Raw genomic sequence first — 18,883 nt, forward strand, 5'->3', positions numbered from 1 at the left:
TTTACAAAGTGCAGTCGTCTTATTGTTAAATGCATTTTATTATAGATTAACATACGTTTTCTTATATTCACATTTTACTTGTTACTTGTTATTTTACTAGATGAAGCAAGTGATCTTAAGAAGCCAATGTTTGTGTCGTGTAGCTCTTACTGACAAGACTTTACAAAAATAAAATAAATTGGGCTGGTGTTGTTACACTTGCAAAATGTCTCAGTTACCCCTCATACGCAGTGTAGTCGATCACTTATCTACGCTTACGTTTTGTTTTGTTTTTTGTTTTGTTTTTTAGTACAGAACGCTTGCAGGCCATTCCCAAAAAAATGCGGGACGACGAAATGCGAATTTAGGTCTCCTGACCAGCAGGAGGTGCTATACCGCAGCAATTCGCTGTATATTTTTTTTACTTTCAAATTATTTAAACGCTGTATAACCTTTTCCGAAGTGGAATTCACGCAATATAATGGACTCGTGTTAATTATCGCACGCTTGCACGCTTTTGCAACGTCATTGGATGATTGAACACGCTGCATGTCACACGTGCTACCTCACAACAAACAAAACGCCTCCCATATAATAGAATGATATATAAGTGGTAATTAAGTCGAAATAGTCTAGATTTATTTTTATTTCATACAATATAATATTGAGTATCATGTAAACGAGCCATCTTTATAACGCTAATTATGGCGCGTATGGGGCGTGAACGACGTGATCACGTGACGCTTTTACGTCCAACGTAAATCGGAGCGAAGATGGCGGCGAGCGGCGGAGAGTCTTCTCAGGCTGCGTCCGATGATTTATTTCAAAACTTTTACACGGAGGTATGGTGAAGTCGAGTGGCTTGAATTTAATTTGTCGTTCTCAGTAACTCGAACCGCGTGCTGTGATTCTGGTTGTAGCCCCGCGGGGCCCTGCGCATGCATGAGTCTCAGCTAGCGACAAGCTAAACATTGCTAACGATGGAGTAGTATCGTTTGAATATTTGTACATCACAGTTCGTATAAAATAATTATAACCGTGCAGTGGTATGTGCTAATTCTTTCTTGGGTGCAATCTCTAACCAAATGGTGCAAAGCAGCCTTGTTTGGTCACGTTTGATCGATGACTCCTCGCTCAGCGTTGGCTATAGTAATGGATGTTTGGGGGAAACGCATTTTAGAGTTTGTATTATTTACTTGCGCTCACAATGTAAGAACATGTTGAAATGTGTACTACAGGTGAAGCAGATCGAGAAAAGAGACTCTGTGTTAACGTCCAAGCAACAGATAGATCGACTGCTCAGGCCTGGCTCGTCCTACTTTAATCTAAACCCCTTCGAGGTAAACATTCCTTGACCTGTCTCATTTTCTCATTACATCCTTCACGAATTGTGTCTTTCCAATTCTTAAATGTGAATTTGCATGTTTAGGTGCTGCAAATTGATCCAGATGCAACAGATATCGATTTAAAGAAAAGATTCAGAGCGGTAAGAAGTTATTTGTTAGGGTTTCAAGGATACAGTACTCTGTTTTCGTCTTCCTAACCGAGACACCCTTTGTCACTCCAGTTGTCCATTCTGGTCCATCCAGACAAAAATCAGGATGATGCAGACCGAGCACAGCAAGCATTTGAAGGTGTGCATGTGCTTAACACCCCCCCCCCCCAAACCATTTAATTTCATTCAACCTGTGTTTTATGTCTCATGTATCAGATTGTGTCATTTTGTTACTGACCCTGACGTCAGTTACTATATATGTTTACCTCTTTTTGTGTTTTTTTTTCTAGCTGTGGACAAAGCGTACAAACTCCTTCAGGATCCAGACCAGAAGAAGAGGGCTTTAGATGTAATTCAGGCAGGAAGGGAATATATAGAACATATGGTAAGTGCACACCAATATGAACCTAAACTATGTCAGGAAGATTAATTGGCTCCTGTTTTAGTTTGTAAATATGAATTAACAGCTATAATACTGTATATAATCTGGATGGATGGAGTTTTTAATTTAGGACAGTATTGAACCTTTGTTGAGCCAAGGTACCCATTTTACATGAGAAAAATATCACGGAAAACCAGCAAACAAGATATAAAGTATGAATGCTTAAGTAATGATCTTGTCACAAATGTACTGTAAATTAAATCTGGGCTAGTTTAACCAAACACAGCGGATTTGCAGGAAGTCATGACTTATTCAGTTGGATGAATGTCAACAGTTGGATCTACAGGCTGATTGTACTTTTCGCCATCCAATGGATGAACATTTGTTTAGTGCCGACATGTATAGAGATATTTCAGATGACTACAATTTATTAAAAAAAAATGATAAATACAAAGTCAACAGTAATAATGAACATGCTTCCTGTGATCATTCTTTAACTTTTAACGTAACTGCAGACAAGAGATCCAGTACAAACTGCCCCCCAAAAAAATGTGGATTCCCCAAAGCCATTCCAGCCGTGTGAAACAAAGATGACATTGTGTAGGTGATAAAAAAGACATCTCATTTTACTCTACAGATGGTATGTGGTTGGAAGTGTTGTTGATATTTGTTAAAGTGCATTTTTTTCCTTATATTTCCATATAAGGTATAAACACTGAACTTATCGAGACACTTTATGAATAAATATACATGCCTAAGAAAACAAAGTTTAAAAAAAAAGAAGCATTTTTTTCCCCCACCAAATCGCAGTCTTTGCGATTTTAAAAATTTAATTGGATTTTACTACACAACTGGATGTACTTCACCTTGTCCTAATGGTTGTTGTTCATTGCCCACCACAGGTAAAAGAGAAAAAGAAACAGTTGAAGAAGGACGGTAAACCTCAGATGGTGGAAGAGGATGACCCGGAAGTTGTAAGGGGCAATTGTTTAAATCAACGTTTAAATCAACTGGTTCTTTGTGGCGGTCCAGAAGTCTTTTTTTTTTTTTTCCTCCACCAGTTCAAGCAAGCAGTGTATAAGCAGACCATGAAACTGTTTGCAGAGCTTGCCATCAAGAGGAAGGAAAGAGAAGCAAAGGACATGCATGAAAGGCAAGTACTTTAAGTTGGTGTTGCATGATTACAACAGGAAAAAAATCGGAATATTCACAACCTGCAGGAAAAGGGCACGCGAGGAAGAAATTGAAGCAGCAGAGAAAGCAAAACGAGACAGGGAATGGCAGAAAAACTTTGAGGTAATGTAACTGTTTATTGGTAACAGACAGTTTTTTTTTTGTTTGTTTTGGGGTTTTTTTGGTAATGATGTCAAAACACTGCACAGGAAACAAGAGATGGCCGTGTAGACAGTTGGAGGACGTTCCAGGCTAAGGGCAAGAGCAAGGAGAAGAAGAACAGGTCCTTCCTCAAGCCCCCCAAAGTAAAAATGGAGCAGAGGGAATGATGTAAAAATGGGACTTCATTAACTTAAAACCTGTTGTTGTCCAGACCGTGTCTCCCTCCTTTATATGCCCCTGCAGTCTTTTTTTTTTTTTTTGCCTCATTCAGACTTTCTTGGATCATACCTGCCTCTCATGTAAGTAAATAGTGCATCATCCATATCTTAGGAAACACAATGGTTGGTGACTTTTTTTTTATATATATATATATATATACATAAAATAAATGTTGGTCTTAAGAAGCCAATCTCCATTTTATGGCATCTGAATCACTGTAAATGTCCACTTTGGCAGCTACTTCCCAAAGCTGCATTTAATGTCCTGTTGCTGCAGTTATTTTGGCATTTGTGTTTTAAATAAATGACAGTAAGCCAGATAAGTGTAACGTTTAGTCCCCTTCTTTGACTCCTTCTCGCTGTGAGGAAAGGGAGCCGTCAATGGTTCACATGACACTGCACTGGTCTCCCCCTACTGCAGTAGAAGCGGCAGCAGCAGATCCATTCATTCCTCCCATCACACCATCCAGACTGAGGCCCTGAAAAGCTCCAAAGAGAGAATCCTCCTTTTTTGCTGCTGGTTTTCTGTTTGTGTTTGTTTGCTGCATGGAGAAGGGAAATATTAGCAACAAAGGATTGAAATTAATTGGATGAACTGCACAAAAAGTAAGGGAATTTGTGATTTGGACTGTGTGTGGTTTAATCACACGCTGAGGCTCCTGGTGGTTGGATGAATTCTTAAATTGTCAATACTGTAAGTCTTGATTTTAAAATGTGAATCAAACATTACATCGAACGAGTCAACAGCAAAATTGGCACAGATATGGCTTTTTAAAATGTACTATATTTTTTAAATTATTTTTAATTGGTGCAATCAGTTTTGGTGCTCGTTCCACAATGTAAATGCGTTTGTAAGTCATGCCTAAAATTTCCCTTGAAAGTGGAATATATTACCTTTTCTTTTCTTTTTTTTTAAGTGTACGTATATTTAAATAATATTTTTAATGCCCACGCACCCTTGGCAGGCAGTGATGGCTCCTGAAGTGAGTTTTCCTGACGGTGCGTTCGGCGTTCTTCTTGGCCAGCACGGCCTGTTGTCGTTTCCTTTGGAACAAACGGCAGCATTAGAAGTGCAGCACGTGGCCAAGTGGATTATTCATGTGAGCAAAGTCCTCGTTAAGCCAAGACTGTCTGGCCAAATGTTTCAAGCAGAGTCACACGTATAAATAACCTAAAGCCATTCGAAACTGCAACTCAGTAGGCTGAGTCCATTATGTTAACACACCAAAGCAACATCATCATATCAATCCCAGGAGATCATGGAAGTATGCTGCCCCCTAGGGGTTGGGAATATAGAAGCAAATCATGCCATTGTGGGTCATTGTAACCCCACTACTTCGTAGATTTTTTTACGTGTTTGTTTGTTTGTTTGTTTTGATGGGCTTTTATAGTATACCTTACAGGGACGTGGAATTTTCAGTGTGGTACCACATTGTGCTCAATCATACCAAGATTAGGGTTTTGTCCATTGAGGACTTGTTGGGCACAACTGTTAGTGTGAATGTTAGTCTTTTAAAATAATAATAAATATGTATATGTATATATATGTTTATATTTTGAGGTCATTTTTACAACTAGAAATGTGTATTAGGGGCCATTAAAATTTGTAATAAAGCTAAGAATAAATTAAAGGTGAAAAGTGGTGTTTTTCAAGCTAGCATTGTATACTTGTTGAAAAGACAACTTGGCTAAAAATGGTCATTTTCATATATAATACAGTACACCACGTTGTGGACAAAAATGAGCTTGACACACCCTGCTAGTGGTATGCAAAACAATTACTGAATTAAATAAAACATACTTAAAACATGAAATACAATCAAACATATTCGAATGAAGCTTGTAGCTACTGTTATTGAAACTGCATTTCCCAGTGAGGGATGGACAACATCTTATCCTTATTCACAAATTTAAAGCACAATATTGTACTTAAATCACAATGGCCCCATTTCAAGCTCATAACGAATGTAAAGCGTCAACAACTGGACTACTTTACCTCTCTCTCTTCAGTTCAGCCTGGTACACTCTGAGCCAGTGCGAGTTTGGAACTTTCTGGCCTCCGCAGGGCAGACTTCTCCGCCTGCTGATGCTCCTCCGGCGCGTGAAGCTGCTCCTGCGGCCTTTGGCCCCTTTTGGCGGGGGGCTGCTCTTTCCGGGCACACACGTGCTGGTGAACTGCTTGAGGGGGGCACCCAGGGACAAGATGGAATCCATTTGCAAAGGTGGCTCTTGTTTACAAAATCTGCTTGGCCGCAATTTCTCCTGCAAACGGAAAAGAGGAACATCATTAGAGGTAAGGTGAATCCAAATAGCAAAACAAGTTTTCTAATTGTAGAAACACACCTATCAGTGGTTCTCGCAGATCACGTCAAATGTATGCCTGACAGCTGAACTGAACCTGGTCCATTGATTGAGTCGCTTCCAGTATTCCAATTTGTGTGTTAGTGCAGTCTATGTGAGTCTCTTTTTAAGGATTTGACGGGTGGGATCAGTCAGTGATTCTTAAAGTGGATTAGCACGCGACGCAATTCCCACTCATCCAATTAAACAGCAAGACAATGAAACCAAGAATAGTCCAGGACCGACATGTTGGCTGCAGAAGTGACTGCAGTATAACACAAATGTCTGAAGACATTGGCCTATAAAACAAAATTCTAAAAATCTTATGTAAGATATTATGGAAAATTCCTTTACCGCCAAATTTGTGGGAATGCTCTTCCAAGCTTGGCTTTATATTTTGTATAATAAATTTAAAAAATATAAATTTAACACACTTGATTTGACTCTTGATTTATTTATTTTTTTCAATTACCCCCCAACCAAACCCCCCCCCACCCCACCCCAACCCCCCCCCCCCCGCCCCCAAATATTCCATTTGGGCCGTGGGACAACTCAAGACCTTCCATCTTCATTAGAATGCCTGTTGGAAAAATGGGGGCAAGAGGATGACATCACACACAAGTGACACAGAATGAGTCAGCAGATGGGGAAGCTTATTTGAAAGGGTCACACCTGTCCAAGCAGATCTCCCGTGGGTTCTTGGAAATTGGAACTTCCGGTGACGACTATAGGTGAGAGCAGTACCTTATACACATAACTGGGGCAAAAAGAATGAGATATAAAACGAAGTGAATGATCTGCAATGTAATGCATGGCCTTTTCACAGCTAAGCGAGCACACGATCAAATGTTGTTTGTTGCCGTTTCTCACGATGCCGTTTTGCTTGTTGCAGCATTTGCGCACTTGAGGACAGGGGGCGGAGCCTGTGCACAACCCAGGCCCACCCAGATTGAAAGATTGCCCACTCAGTGAGATTCATGAAAAAAAAAATACTTTTACATTTGTGTTTTTTTTCATTGAATATTAAGACTGGCATAATTGTGGTTGTCTAAGGAAGATCTGAACTTCATGTTATTCGGTTTGCCATTTTATTTGAATATATGATGTGTCGGGACAGGAGGATTGTGCGAAGTGAGAGAAATATTCAGGCCCACCCTGATTTTTCCAGGCCCACCCATTAGCGACATTCTGGCTCCGCCCCTGCTTGAGGGACACAACAGCGTTTCAGGTTTGAGCATAGCACGTCACTATTCACTTCCCATCGCTAAGATTTCAAATTGTTTTGGTTTGTTTGTTTTTAATCATCTTTTGTGTTTTTTAATTGTTGCAAATTACACTGATGGCTTTGTACTTAGGAATTGAACTGTAAAGTTTGTTTGACTAATTGTTTTTATTGATTGTTGGATATTGTTATATTTGCTTTCAGGTGGTATATTTTTTTCCCTAGATTTTTGCAATTTTCTTGTCTGTTCTTATGAAGTTTACTGCCACTAAAAAAATACCTGCTTCCCTACCCATTCATGTGGTGGGTCGTCCACCGTTGTGCAATTGATTTTCCTTGAATGTTTGTTGTTTTGCTAACTTCGAAATGTTTATTTGTCTAATCCGATGCAGGTTGGCACAAATTTAAACCCCTTTCCGCTCCAAACACAAACCTCAAATCGCTGCCGGTTGTCACGAATTTCCTTTTAAACCCCTTTCTGCTCCAAACACAAACACACAAGCAAGTATTTAATTCTCTGGTGTGTATAGTAAGGACCATGAAAGGCGTTTTTTGAAGAAAATTGACCATGTAAGGAGGTTTTGGGGGAAAAAAACGACCATGTACTGTATAGTAAGCCGTTTTTTTTTTAAACGACCATGTAAAGTAAAGTGTGTTTTTTGGGTGGAAAAAACGACCATGTAAAAGTCAACTCAAAACAAAAACTTAAATTCTCACACATATGCATATAGTCAAATCATTATCTTACACATACAATACACATACCTATATATAATTTCATCACACTAATGCTAACATGACAAAGAATTGGAATTCTAGTTTCTTCTATTTATACCTGATTATTAGTGATTTTTAAAATTCTATATTCCACAATCCCATGCGGCGGGGCGTGCTTCGCCTTTGCGAATGTAAGAGGTATGATATCGATCTTGTCAAATATGTATGTACAATACATAAGTCTGTGTACAATAGTCAAACGGTATTAGTCATCTGAATATAGGCAAATGAATTTAACGTGTTATCATCGATCTACTACATTCAAGATTATCTCAGGGCAGGGCACTTCAACCACTTCCACAAGTAAGAGGCAAAAGGTCTTACTTCGAGTTGTTTAGTTGTCACTCCAAGCTATTGTTCCATGCAACACTGGCGTGTAAAACAAGTGATTAAACAACGAACGTCCGCTAGCTAAATGCTATCATACAGTAAAAGGCAGACATGCTCACCAAAATTAGCACCGCTGTTACGGTAAATAAACTTTTAAACAGCACGCAGGGAGCAGTCGAGGGTGTTGTATGATTGTCTTCTTCTGTTTATTATTATTATTATTATTATTATATTGTTAACTATTAACGAGGACACGGGAAACAACAGTACATCTGCGTTTAAATGTGAAGCTATCTTCAGAATGCAAAATTATTGCGATGTGAGTGCCTTGTAACCATGGCAACAGCTAGCTGTGAGAAGAGGTGGACAGTTTTTTTCGTCGATCGCTTTTCTTTTGGGTGGGCGACCATGTATAGTAAGGGTATAGTAAGGCGTTTTTTGTGGGAAGAAAAAAAACGACCATGAAGAGTAAGGCGTTTATTTTGAAAAAACAAAACAACAACAACAACTACAACCATGTATAGTAATGGTATAGTAATGCGTTTTTTGTGACAAAAACGACCATGTAAAGTAAGGGTATAGTAAGGTGTTTTTTGTGACAAAAAACAAACAAAAACAACCATGTATAGTAAGGCGTATATTTTGTTTTTTTTAAAACGACCTTGTATAGTAAGGGTATAATAAGGCGTTGTTTTTTTTGTGAAAAAAAACGACCATGTATTGTAAGGGTATAGTTAGGTGTTTTTTGTGACAAAAACGACCATGTATAGTAAGGCGTTTTTTGTGAAAAAAAAAAACAAAACAAACAACAACCGTGTATAGTAAGGCGTTAATTTTATTTTTTTTAAAACGACCGTGTATAGTAAGGGTATAATAAGGCGTTTTTTTGTGAAAAAAAACGACCATGTATAGTAAGGCGTTTTTTGTGAAAATAACGACCGTGTATAGTAAGGGTATAGTAAGGCGTTTTTTGTGAAAATAATGACCATGTATAGTAAGGGTATAGTAAGGCGTTATTTTGTGGAAAAAAAACGACTATGTATACTAAGGCGTTTATTTTGAAAAAATGACCATGGGTCATAAGGGTCTTGTAAGGCGTTTTTTGTGGAAAAAAAAAAACGACCATGTATAGTAAGGATATAGTAAGGCGTTTTTTGTGAATTTTTTTTTTAAAAACGACAATGAAGAGTAAGGCGTTTTTTTGTGGAAAAAAAATGACCATGTATACTAAGGCGTTTATTTTGGAAAAAAATCCCCATGGGTCATAAGGGTCTTGTAAGGCGTTTTTTGTGAAAAAAAAAAAAAACGACCATAAGGTAATAGTAATAGTAAGGCGACCATGTATAGTAGGGGTATAGTAAGGCGTTTTTTGTGAAAAAAACAACAACCAAGAATACTAAGGCGTTTATTTTTTTAAAAACGGCCGTGTACAGTAAGGGTTTTTTTGTGACAAAAACGACGATGTATTGTAAGGGTATATATAGTAGAGCGTTTTTGTGAAAAAAACGACCATGTATATTTAGGCGTTTTTTTTGTGAAACAAACCCCAACCATATATAGTAAGGCATTTTTGGTGACAAAAACGACCATTAATAGTAGGGGTATAGTAAGGCGTTTTTTGAGAAAAAACAAGCGACCATGTAATTTTGTGGCGATTGGTCGTAGTTTCTTCTCGTTAATCTTTTTCACGCACACACTGGTAAATTTAGTTTGGGGGTGATGGTTTTGGGGGTATGGGTGGGTTGGATGAGCGGTGGTGTATATTCCAGATGACACATAATATTTTGTGGGGCCCTCGGAAAGTCTTCCCATTTTTTCTCCCCAATAGTATTAATAGTTATTAAATTTGATTTCACCATGTTTCGTTGTGTGTTGCAGGTTAAGGCTATGGACCTGTCGGACCAGTAGCGACCCACCCACTCCCCCCAACCAACGAGTCGAGACGCTTCTCAACCTCTCAGCAGAGTTGCCTTTATCGACAAAGCATCTTGAAACTAAAACACGAACTGAACATTTGCGACTGTTTGTGATGAAGCAGACAAGAAGACACTTGTGTGTTTTATTCAAGCTCTTTATTCACGATCACCAATAAAGCAAAGTAACAAAATACACTACCCCTTTGTCATATTCGCCTTCAATTGTTGACCATAATCCAATAAGTACGTATTTTCTCCGTCAAGGTAGCCGAGTGGTATAAGAAGAAGCTTGATATTCCGGAGACGGGGGTTCAATCCTCACTCTTAGCTCCATTTACAAATTAACTGGTGAACAAAGCAGAACTCGAACCCGGGTTTCCTCAAGACCAAGGTATGACATTAACCATTCCAGATCTACATTGATGACTCGACTGGTTAAATATATATATATATATATATATAAGCATTTATTTACGTTTTTTCCGTTACTGCGTCACTATATTTGATATATACTACTAAGAGAAACAGTACCTGCCATTAAGTGGTAATCGAGTGGTAGGCTTCGCCAGTTCATTAGCAGACAACCCGGGTTCGAACCCCGGTAAGCAATGCTTCTATTATTTTGCTCCCGCAACACAATTTCTTTACTAGCGTCGACTACTTAGCTTTCTGTGTTAAATAAAAGTTTTTTTTTTCCCCTCTGGAAGTGACGTAATTCCTATTTAAGTCGGGGAAAAATAGTCATTGTTCCCAGCTCGCTGACAGCCTCGGCTTGTCCTCGTACACCTGCTGCTCCGCACACATCCCCTCAACAAGACCATCGGAAACTTTGACAAGGTGAATGCTCAATCGTTAATAGCCTCTTAAAACTCACTGTTTTTGCTCACTTTGAGCCAAAGTAGCACTTTTGTTGTGCTCACGCCTTGCTAACATGGCAAGCTAAAGCGTTTGCTCGAGCGTTGGTATTTAACGCTTCTTACGACTTTAAATTGCACCAAAACGCGTTTTGGGGACGTACATACTGATAAATGGATGAACGCAATTTAAATATTTATTCATGGTTAAGTTGATGTTTGTTCAACAGCAATGCAGCTACTTTGTGTGACGATGACTAACGAAGCGTTTGCTCAAACCTTTTCCAGCATCTGGACCAAAGTGCCGTTTTGCCGAAGGTAAGTAGACAAAACTTCACAATTAAACTGAATAAATAAAGTATATTCTCATGCATGAGTATTAAAATTCAGTTTTGTCCACAGCTTGCATCTTCAGAAGAATGGCCAGGTTGACTAAGATATCATTATTAAACAGACTAAATCAAGTATTGTGTTGATTCTCATTTCTTCAGATCTCAAACAGAATGGCCCAAATGACCCTTAAAATGGCTGACTTCCTGTCTTTTTGGAACATGGCGTCATGAGACTTTTGCATGTCCACCAAATGTCAGGTTGCTAGGCCACTAGCTTGTCAGGCTGAGTACTTTCAAGTGGAATGCTTACGTTGTCTTTCAGGCTACCATGCTGTTGAAGAGGCGTCCAGCTCTGCTCTCCTCACTGGTAAAACGCACACTCTTTCATACATGTACTACAAATGTTTGACGTATTTCTGCATGTGCTGACCAAGGGGCCTCTTGTGATCTTCTCAATCAGCAAAGGTGTGTCAAGTCCAGGAAGTAAAAACCCAGCCTCAGTTTGACTTCTGGGGAGCTCGTTTACTTGCCGGTTGAGTGGAAGCACCTGCGGCTACAGCCAAACTGTGGCAGGGGTTTTACTTTCTGGACCTTGATTTGACACCTGAGTCAGGTGGGAACAAAGGCAACACTTGGATCATCGCCAACTTTAACGTTTGCGGCAGTATCACTCCAGGAAGAAGCACCAGCCAAGATTCTGGATGAAACCGAAGGAGGCGCAGGAGACCTGATGTGATTTTCCAGCAGTGTCCCATCCAAACTTCTGCTTTTTGTTTTTCCTCCCCCTCTTTTTCTGCAGTCATGCCAGATCTTAATTGAGAGGTGTGAAACAAGATGGTGGCGTATAAAGTGAGCTTTTTTTTTTCCTCAGCAGTTTTGCCAAAGTTGCAGTCAGGACACTCATCAGGCGTCTCCAATCCTGTTCCTTGAGGCCGGCTTCCTGAATGTTTTCTCCATGCTGCTGATTGAAATGATCAGGCTCCTAAAGAGCTTGCTGATCACTTGAATCGGGTGTGTTGCAGATGGGCGCAATAGAAAACAGGATTGAAGACCCTGCTCAACAAGTTACGTTAGCTTTTTGTCCTGCTCTTGTCCGCCAGGTGGCAACTTTTGAAGTCGAGCTCCTCTTGGTCAAGGTTGGGACCTGTTGCAAAATTCAAACTTGATGAATCAAAGTACTTAACTGTTTTTTGTTGTTCTAGGTGTTGCTATGATCAACTTGCTGACCGGTTAAATGGGCTGCAAAAAACTTGGCATGTTGAAAGACCACTTGGCATTCACTGCAGCTTCCCTTAATAGTGCCGTCAGGGACCCTTCCACCTGCTGGGCAAAGAGAAATTCTCCATAAATGTGGAAGGTCCTCAAAGTTGCCTAAATTGTCAGTATTAAGACATGCAAATAAACGTACTAAAAATAACAGCTTGACTGATCCGTCGTTTTGTGGTATTTGCAGGTTCATCCATCCGGGAGAGGTTTGCACCAGTGTAGAGTTTCAGCAGATCGACCAGCTGTTGCAATGGAAGGTTCCAGTCTACATTTTTCAAGTCGACTAAAATGAGTCGCCATGTTGTCAATAAAGGTGAAACACTACACATTCGTGGTATGTTGCTAATTCCATAAGCTTTTGAGTTGACTTTTGACTCACCTTTGTCTTTAGGCCCACACACTGTTCAATGCGCTCCTTGCTGGCCAACTGCCGACTTCACCATGCAGCATTGAGGAGACTGTCTTTACATTTCATCCAACTTGTCATCGCAGTGTTCCAGATGACTGCATCAATGAGGAGCTCCTGCAAAAGCGTAACAGTAAAACGTAACTGCATTTCAGGTTAGGAATACAATTGTCTACTCACATGTTTGTTGTCCTGCAGATGGCGCCGCTGGACTGCTACGAGCTGGAACACCACTCAAAGTGAGTCTGCCTGAGGATGAGTCCTCTGCTGGTAAGAAAAGGAACATTTCATTTCAGCTAGCTGGCGCAGAATCGAGTACCTGCTCACAGCCCGAGACCAGCAACACTTTTGCCTTTCTTGTTGCTTGCTCATCCACGAGGCGCTGAAGCCAAACTTGGAGGCAGCCTGAGAAGAAATGGGAGACATTTACACTTGGACGGTATGCTCTTGAAATTCTTTTCACTGCACAATCCTCATGACAACTTTTCTGACCCAATACTTTTGGTTTTTCTTCCCCTTTCTAGGCAGCAAGGAACAAGATCATCTTCCATCATAACGCACCTGTGAAGTCTTGATCGCTGGTAGGTTTCAAGCCCCAAACATCTTCTGCACCAGACGTTGACTTAACGTTTGACTCACAGATCTGTTTTTTTTTTTTTTGTCTTAGGTCCACACGCTTGTCGAACTTCTTCTCACTGGCCGACCACCTGGCAACGAGCTGACTGTCATCCGACTTGCAACTTTCTTCTCGTTGGTGGACCACTTGAGCACGCAGCAACGAGCAGACTGTCATCCAACGTGTTTGTTTGCGATTGTCTACTCTGCAAAAGAAATAAAGCTTTATTACAAATAACACTTAAGCTCTCAACTTCATTCTAACACACATCACAAAAAATGTGCTTGAAGCAAACTAACAAAATAAACAAACCAAAAAAATCTAAAATTTTTACCTTTTTTTTCCCCCCCAAATTTTCCCCAATTCTTTTGTTGAGGAAAGTGGGTGTGGCAAGGCTGGAATAAGGCTTTCTGATTCGCTGATGGGTCTGGAAGTGGGTGGAGCAATGCAGATAAAAGCCTGTGATTGGTGAAAAGGTGGGTGGGACTATGCAAATTAGAAGTGCCGTGATTGGTGGGATCCGATGTGGGCGCGGTTATGCAAATTTGAAGCACCATGATTGGTCAGATTGGCAAATGTGGCTTCCGCTATGCAAATTACTGCATTCTGATTGGCTATGCAAATTCAAGCCACACCGTGATTGGTGGATTTGAAATTGGGCGGAGTTAGGGGCGGTCCTAGCAGCAGATCATTTTTTTGAAGGCACTTTTGAGTCTTCAGGTCAAAGTTGCACTTCAGTCACTACATGAGACACAAGTCTTTTACTATTGCCCTCCCTCAATCTCACATGACCCAAAGCTCGATGAATTTAAAGATTGCTCGAGTTTTGAGTCATGAAGAGACAAGCGGGAGTAGTAATGTGATACTTGTGTCCACATAGTTGTGACTGACGTGCAACTCTCACGTCAAGACTTCAAGCAGCCTTTGGAATAGTTTTCCAACTGCAGCAACCGACACGAATGAAAGGCCTTAAATGAGGGCAGATTTCGCAATAAAACACAAAGACTCCAATTCAAGTTGAACAATTTATTGGACGGAGAAGCTAACATGACCATTTGAAAGCATTTCACCAGTCAATGTTTGTGTGAGCTAACTCAAGTTGCACACACAGACATTGACGATGGAAGCGGCTTAAGTGTTGCCTGCTTGACGAGCTCGTGTGATGTCACTTATTTCAAATGACGCACACACACGATGGCACAGCACAACACCATCATCACACACTGCTGGATATGTTTTTAAATGATGTGAACCAAGTTAGTCAAAAATAGACGTACTATTTTTTAATGTGACATTATTTTTTTTTAACTAACTTGGCCCACATCATTGCGATTCAAAAACATGTCCAGAAGTGTCTGACAATGTTGGTCTTGTGGTTCAGAGTCTCGTTCAGTGCACTCACACATCACATCACACATTAGCTCCTCAAGCACACAACACTGCTAAATACTCACTCGGGTCCAAATGCAGCTTGGCCTTTCCTTCCGCATGTCCGTCGGCTGCACCTTGGAGCACGAAGCCTCCTCCATCCATCCATCTGGCCAGGCAGAAAATAAAAGCAGTAAGCAACACTCTTCTGTACACAAAAGTTGATTTTTTTTAATTGTCTATGTTAAGATTCAAGTGGTATTATTAGTCAAATAAGGTGGTTCAATTTCACTTTTACCATTTGCACATGTGCCCGCACACGTCATGCATCTGTGTGAGCAATCAGCTGGTGGCTTTCCCTGCACGAATGACATCCAATGAGCAACTCGTGCTCCTTTCAATCAACTGGTCAAGCAGGGCCTCCAAGTCCTCCAACTGAAAATACTCCGCCCATGTGTTAGGATAGAGTACAGTTTAATATTGTTCAAACATACACAAAAAGTAAAACTACTCCAACAGGCAGCAATCGTCTCTCCTTGATATCATTCCTTTACCTGCCCTTGTAAAAATGCCACTTAACAACACTACATTATCTGATAAGTATTACTTTACTTTCCAAAATACACAACTTTTATCAAAAGTATACAACTTTTTAAGTTGACGATGTAAGATTACACATTTTTGTTTGTTCTTTTTCCCCGTGGACCAAATAATCCTTTATATTAGAATGTGAAATTATTAATTAGGGAAATAGCAGATGTTAATTAAATTGTCCATTAATACAATTTGGAGTCTAATTAGGGCTGTCAAAATGAAAGCGTTCACTGGAGATTCATTTAAATTTCATAAAGCGTGAAAAAAAATGTTTTATTCAATTCCTGTGGCATCTGACCTCTGCTCAGCTTTCAGCCAAATTTAGGAGGAGAGTCACTGGCGCAAAGACAGACAAAGATGCACTTTTACATCGTTTTATTTTTAAAAGTTGCTCATTGGAGATATCCAAAATAATTTGTGCACTTTGCATATCCAAATACCATATTACTTATATGTCTTTGGCATATCGCTCAACAGTTGTAGTTCTATACAATACAACTTTAATTATAGAGCGCATTTCATAACAGCTTCAGTTGTAACCAAGCACTTGACATTACAATAACAAAAATATAACAGTTGAACGCAATAAATTAAAACACAAATGACACAAATATACAGTAGACACTGGAAAACAGAAAAGTGTCTCACGTCGGATCAAAAGTCGAAGGCTAGAAATGTGTCTTCAAACGGGTTTTACAAATGGACAGAGTCCGGTCCTCTAGGGCACCTATCCTGCATGTTTTCCATCTCTCCCTGCTGCAACACACCTGTTTCAAATGATCTGTATCGTTATCAGGCTTCTGCAAAGCTTGCTGATGAGCTGATCATTTCAATCAGGTGTGTTGCAGCGGGGAGAGATGGAAAACATGCAGGATAGGTGCCCTTGAGGACCGGACTCTGTGACCCCTGCTCTGTATGTTATACTACCCAGTCCCCAAGTCTTAAATTAAAAAAAAACAACAAATCTGTTGATGCCCAAAGACTTTAGTTAAGTCCTGGATATAAATGAAAATTAAAAAAAGTTAAATGTTTTCATGTTCAATTGTTCTAAGGTGTTACAAATGATAAACATGTATTTTTTATATCAAAATATTTTTTGTTGTTGTTTCCTTTTTGTCTTCTTTTCAAGTTAAGTTTGTCAGCCGCTGCTTGTTGCAAAACAAAGTTCTTATTACAGCTAAATATTTTGCAAATATATCTTGAGTCACTGTCAATATTTGCATACGAAACTACAGTATGCCAACTGAGACGACTATACATCAGCAAATATGGTCATGCTGTACCACACCAAAAAGGGTGCAACCAGATCCTGTGCTGGTACGATTTACTGAAAAAGTGCAAAAGCCTTGCAGTAGGAAGAAAAAAAAAAATAGAGAGCCTTTGGGGAGAGGGGGGTGACAAACGGTTCAATAAATGAGGAAAATGCAATTTTATTTATTTATTGAATGTATTTGACCTCTAAAATAGGGAGTGGTACGGGAGTGGGAGTCAAGCTGAATGGGAGCGGGACAGGATAGAAGTCGCTTTCACCGGGATGGGACAGGACTTTTCCATTTTTTAAAATTTATTTCTTTTGTACAGGGGTCTGGGACTGAGATTGTTAATTTTTTCCTGTGGGAGTCGGACGGTACGCAAGTAAAAATGCACTCTGGTGTCATTTATCTCACACACAGCAGTTGTCAACATTGACATGTGGTTTTAAAGGCCATCCCTCTTAAGTCCACTAGAGGGTAGTGTCTCCGTCTCCAACAATCCTTGGATCATTTGTTTATTAGTTGTTTTTTTTTCAAAGCAGGTAGTAAACAAATAAAAATTTGAAAACTTTTGTCAAAATTCGTTCCAAAAACTAAACTGAAACATAACTGACAAATCTTTTTCCAATTTTTCTACAGAATTGAAGAAAAAAAAAAAAAGGTAACAGGCGATTTGGATGTTTCATGCAGTGTAAGGCGTTCTTCTTCTGCTGCCAACTCGACGCCGCAGTTGCAGCGGACAAAGAGAAGGCGAAGAAGAACGTCTTCATGTCAAGGCAAAACAGTCTTGGGGTCGTATTTTGTTTCCCGAGCTGTGTCAAACACATAAAAGATCAGCTTTTCGTTTTTCAATTTCGAAGTTTTAAACAAAAAACGGGATATACCGCATCCCCGTTAAATGGAAACGGCAACACTGCCTATAGCGGAATGAGTATGGATGGCCTTTCCACACATACACACAATAACCTGCGTGTGTGCGTGTGAGAACATCTTGAAACGGCGTGCCTGCTGATCCACAAACGCACATTCGACATTTCACACGCAGAATTGAATATTTACACATGTCATGATAAATGCACCCAAAAAAACGTGAAAATGACGAATATGTGGATCTGAAAAGCACATTTTGGTGCAACTAAATCTTTCAATTAAAAAACATAAATATTGTGTTATTAAAGTTATATATATTTGTGAAAATGTGGATCTGAAAAACACGTGAAAATCACGGATGCATTTGTGTGAACATTTTTTAGACAAATACGTGAAGCCATCACTCTTCCGTTGTGGACATCAGCTTTGGTGTGGAAAACATACAAAACAACATTGAAGTCAAACGCTTTCCTTGATTGACTTTTGATTGGCAGCTGAGTTCGACTTGGGGGCATTCTAGCTGACCATCCACCTTTGTTGATATTGTTTTAGATTACTAATGAGCTTTCAGTGACGTAGCAAGTAACAATAAACAAACTAGAAGACCTCAGTGTCGTAAGTATGTTCCTAAATAGTGTACATACATACATTTGTATATAAATGGGAAATAGACAGTTTAAAAAGGTTAAAATTACTCACTGAAAACACAGCTGCCAGTCACCGGTAGGCTTGGTTTTACTGGAACCGGATGTGTACAGTTCTTCTTCTTCTTCTTCTTCTTCTTCTTCTTCTTCTTCTTCTTCTTCTTCTTCTTCTTCTTCTTCTTCTTCTTCTTCTTCTTCTTCTTCTTCTTCTTCTTCGTCTTCTTCTTCGTCTTCTTCTTCTTCTTCTTCTTCTTCTTCGTCTTCTTCTTCTTCTTCTTCTTCTTCTTCTTCTTCTTCTTCTTCGTCGTATTTTAAAATGAAAATCAAATAACGAGGCGTTTTTTCATTTTTCATATCTGCTTCCAAACATAATATCCAATGACCAAAAGAGACACGGACCCCAAGGGCACTGTAATATCAAATGTTTTATTGAGAGTAACACTGAAGAGTGTGTGGGATTTGTTTTTTCTGACTAAAACAATATGCTAGTTACCTTGGTAAATATGTTTATATGGTCATTCCAGAGTTGGAAGACATTCAAGGACACCCCTGCATTAATAGTTACATAATGTTGTTATTGTTATTATTATTATTATTATTATTATTATTAGTGCTTCTACACACTAAGTGTTTAGTATCAGGGCTACACAGAATAAGAAAAAAAAACTACGAAATTAACATGCCTC

At 39.5% G+C, this 18,883-nt stretch overlaps 4 protein-coding genes and 1 long non-coding RNA gene across 23 annotated transcripts; 3 read left to right on the forward strand and 2 right to left on the reverse strand.

Annotated features, from left to right (window-relative positions):
• Positions 1–28: 28 nt before the first annotated feature.
• dnajc8 (DnaJ (Hsp40) homolog, subfamily C, member 8) lies at positions 29–3,738 on the forward strand. Its single transcript, XM_086013576.1, has 9 exons — positions 29–821; positions 1,218–1,319; positions 1,409–1,465; positions 1,547–1,613; positions 1,765–1,859; positions 2,759–2,830; positions 2,918–3,009; positions 3,077–3,152; positions 3,239–3,738. Exons 1-9 carry the CDS (start codon positions 753–755, stop codon positions 3,356–3,358), a joined length of 750 nt encoding a protein of 249 aa, XP_085869702.1. The 5' UTR covers positions 29–752; the 3' UTR covers positions 3,359–3,738.
• On the reverse strand, positions 3,147–8,405 carry LOC147132539 (uncharacterized). Of its 4 annotated transcripts, none has more exons than XM_086013585.1 (5): positions 8,198–8,405; positions 6,422–6,506; positions 5,406–5,671; positions 4,366–4,453; positions 3,147–3,951 (listed from the first exon to the last, which is right to left on the reverse strand). In XM_086013585.1, exons 3-5 carry the CDS (start codon positions 5,621–5,623, stop codon positions 3,796–3,798), a joined length of 462 nt encoding a protein of 153 aa, XP_085869711.1. In that variant the 5' UTR covers positions 5,624–5,671; positions 6,422–6,506; positions 8,198–8,405; the 3' UTR covers positions 3,147–3,795. The 4 variants fall into 4 exon arrangements, with proteins under 4 accessions (XP_085869711.1, XP_085869710.1, XP_085869712.1 ...); XM_086013584.1 differs by lacking the exon at positions 8,198–8,405 and adding an exon at positions 8,073–8,134; XM_086013586.1 differs by lacking the exon at positions 8,198–8,405 and having other exon boundaries at positions 6,422–6,664.
• LOC147132540 (uncharacterized) lies at positions 5,408–10,175 on the forward strand. Of its 2 annotated transcripts, none has more exons than XR_015081962.1 (3): positions 5,408–5,702; positions 6,307–6,480; positions 9,957–10,175. It is a non-coding gene; the product is annotated as an uncharacterized LOC147132540 (long non-coding RNA). The 2 variants fall into 2 exon arrangements; XR_015081963.1 differs by lacking the exon at positions 9,957–10,175 and adding an exon at positions 6,642–6,925.
• A 534-nt stretch (positions 10,176–10,709) lies between these two features.
• On the forward strand, positions 10,710–13,707 carry LOC147132541 (uncharacterized). 8 transcript variants are annotated; one of them, XM_086013590.1, is made up of 12 exons: positions 10,711–10,831; positions 11,137–11,166; positions 11,251–11,547; positions 11,641–12,029; positions 12,203–12,316; positions 12,383–12,558; positions 12,634–12,759; positions 12,838–12,985; positions 13,051–13,122; positions 13,232–13,291; positions 13,377–13,433; positions 13,520–13,707. In XM_086013590.1, exons 7-11 carry the CDS (start codon positions 12,745–12,747, stop codon positions 13,406–13,408), a joined length of 327 nt encoding a protein of 108 aa, XP_085869716.1. In that variant the 5' UTR covers positions 10,711–10,831; positions 11,137–11,166; positions 11,251–11,547; positions 11,641–12,029; positions 12,203–12,316; positions 12,383–12,558; positions 12,634–12,744; the 3' UTR covers positions 13,409–13,433; positions 13,520–13,707. The 8 variants fall into 8 exon arrangements, with proteins under 8 accessions (XP_085869719.1, XP_085869716.1, XP_085869717.1 ...); XM_086013591.1 differs by having other exon boundaries at positions 12,281–12,316; XM_086013594.1 differs by having other exon boundaries at positions 11,251–11,275; positions 11,340–11,547; positions 11,641–12,316.
• Positions 11,022–18,310, reverse strand: LOC147132542 (uncharacterized). 8 transcript variants are annotated; one of them, XM_086013581.1, is made up of 10 exons: positions 18,253–18,292; positions 15,135–15,195; positions 14,923–15,005; positions 13,803–13,927; positions 13,414–13,673; positions 13,033–13,257; positions 12,826–12,969; positions 12,589–12,729; positions 12,408–12,503; positions 11,022–12,324 (listed from the first exon to the last, which is right to left on the reverse strand). In XM_086013581.1, the coding sequence occupies exons 2-6, from the start codon at positions 15,160–15,162 to the stop codon at positions 13,145–13,147; spliced, it is 609 nt and encodes a 202-aa protein (XP_085869707.1). In that variant the 5' UTR covers positions 15,163–15,195; positions 18,253–18,292; the 3' UTR covers positions 11,022–12,324; positions 12,408–12,503; positions 12,589–12,729; positions 12,826–12,969; positions 13,033–13,144. The 8 variants fall into 8 exon arrangements, 4 of the variants coding, with proteins under 4 accessions (XP_085869707.1, XP_085869706.1, XP_085869703.1 ...); XR_015081960.1 differs by lacking the exon at positions 15,135–15,195 and having other exon boundaries at positions 13,803–13,895; positions 18,253–18,310; XR_015081958.1 differs by lacking the exon at positions 18,253–18,292 and having other exon boundaries at positions 13,803–13,895; positions 15,135–16,149.
• Positions 18,311–18,883: the final 573 nt, after the last annotated feature.

This window comes from Filicampus tigris, chromosome 18, assembly GCF_054856515.1.
Source record: "Filicampus tigris isolate MCC_2025a chromosome 18, RoL_Ftig_1.0, whole genome shotgun sequence".
NCBI lineage: Eukaryota > Metazoa > Chordata > Actinopteri > Syngnathiformes > Syngnathidae > Filicampus > Filicampus tigris.

Excerpts from the sequence above, each read along its gene's own strand:
- dnajc8 (XM_086013576.1), top strand. The coding sequence starts at position 753 with ATGGCGGCGAGCGGCGGAGAGTCTTCTCAGGCTGCGTCCGATGATTTA. Across the intron at positions 1,860-2,758 it reads GGGAATATATAGAACATATG|GTAAAAGAGAAAAAGAAACA; the intron begins GTAAGTGCACAC and ends TGCCCACCACAG. Across the intron at positions 2,831-2,917 it reads AAGAGGATGACCCGGAAGTT|TTCAAGCAAGCAGTGTATAA; the intron begins GTAAGGGGCAAT and ends TTCCTCCACCAG.
- LOC147132542 (XM_086013580.1), bottom strand. The coding sequence starts at position 15,210 with ATGTCATTCGTGCAGGGAAAGCCACCAGCTGATTGCTCACACAGATGC. Across the intron at positions 13,928-14,922 it reads CAAGCTGCATTTGGACCCGA|GCTTTTATCTGCATTGCTCC; the intron begins GTGAGTATTTAG and ends CACCAATCACAG. Across the intron at positions 13,258-13,413 it reads CAGCGATCAAGACTTCACAG|GCTGCCTCCAAGTTTGGCTT; the intron begins GTGCGTTATGAT and ends ATTTCTTCTCAG.
- LOC147132539 (XM_086013586.1), bottom strand. The coding sequence starts at position 6,562 with ATGCATTACATTGCAGATCATTCACTTCGTTTTATATCTCATTCTTTT. Across the intron at positions 5,672-6,421 it reads CGGGAGATCTGCTTGGACAG|GAGAAATTGCGGCCAAGCAG; the intron begins GTGTGACCCTTT and ends TTCCGTTTGCAG. Across the intron at positions 3,952-4,365 it reads GCCATCACTGCCTGCCAAGG|CAAACAAACACAAACAGAAA; the intron begins GTGCGTGGGCAT and ends TTCTCCATGCAG.
- LOC147132541 (XM_086013593.1), top strand. Across the intron at positions 13,123-13,231 it reads TGAGGATGAGTCCTCTGCTG|GCGCTGAAGCCAAACTTGGA; the intron begins GTAAGAAAAGGA and ends CTCATCCACGAG. Across the intron at positions 13,292-13,376 it reads GAGACATTTACACTTGGACG|GCAGCAAGGAACAAGATCAT; the intron begins GTATGCTCTTGA and ends TCCCCTTTCTAG.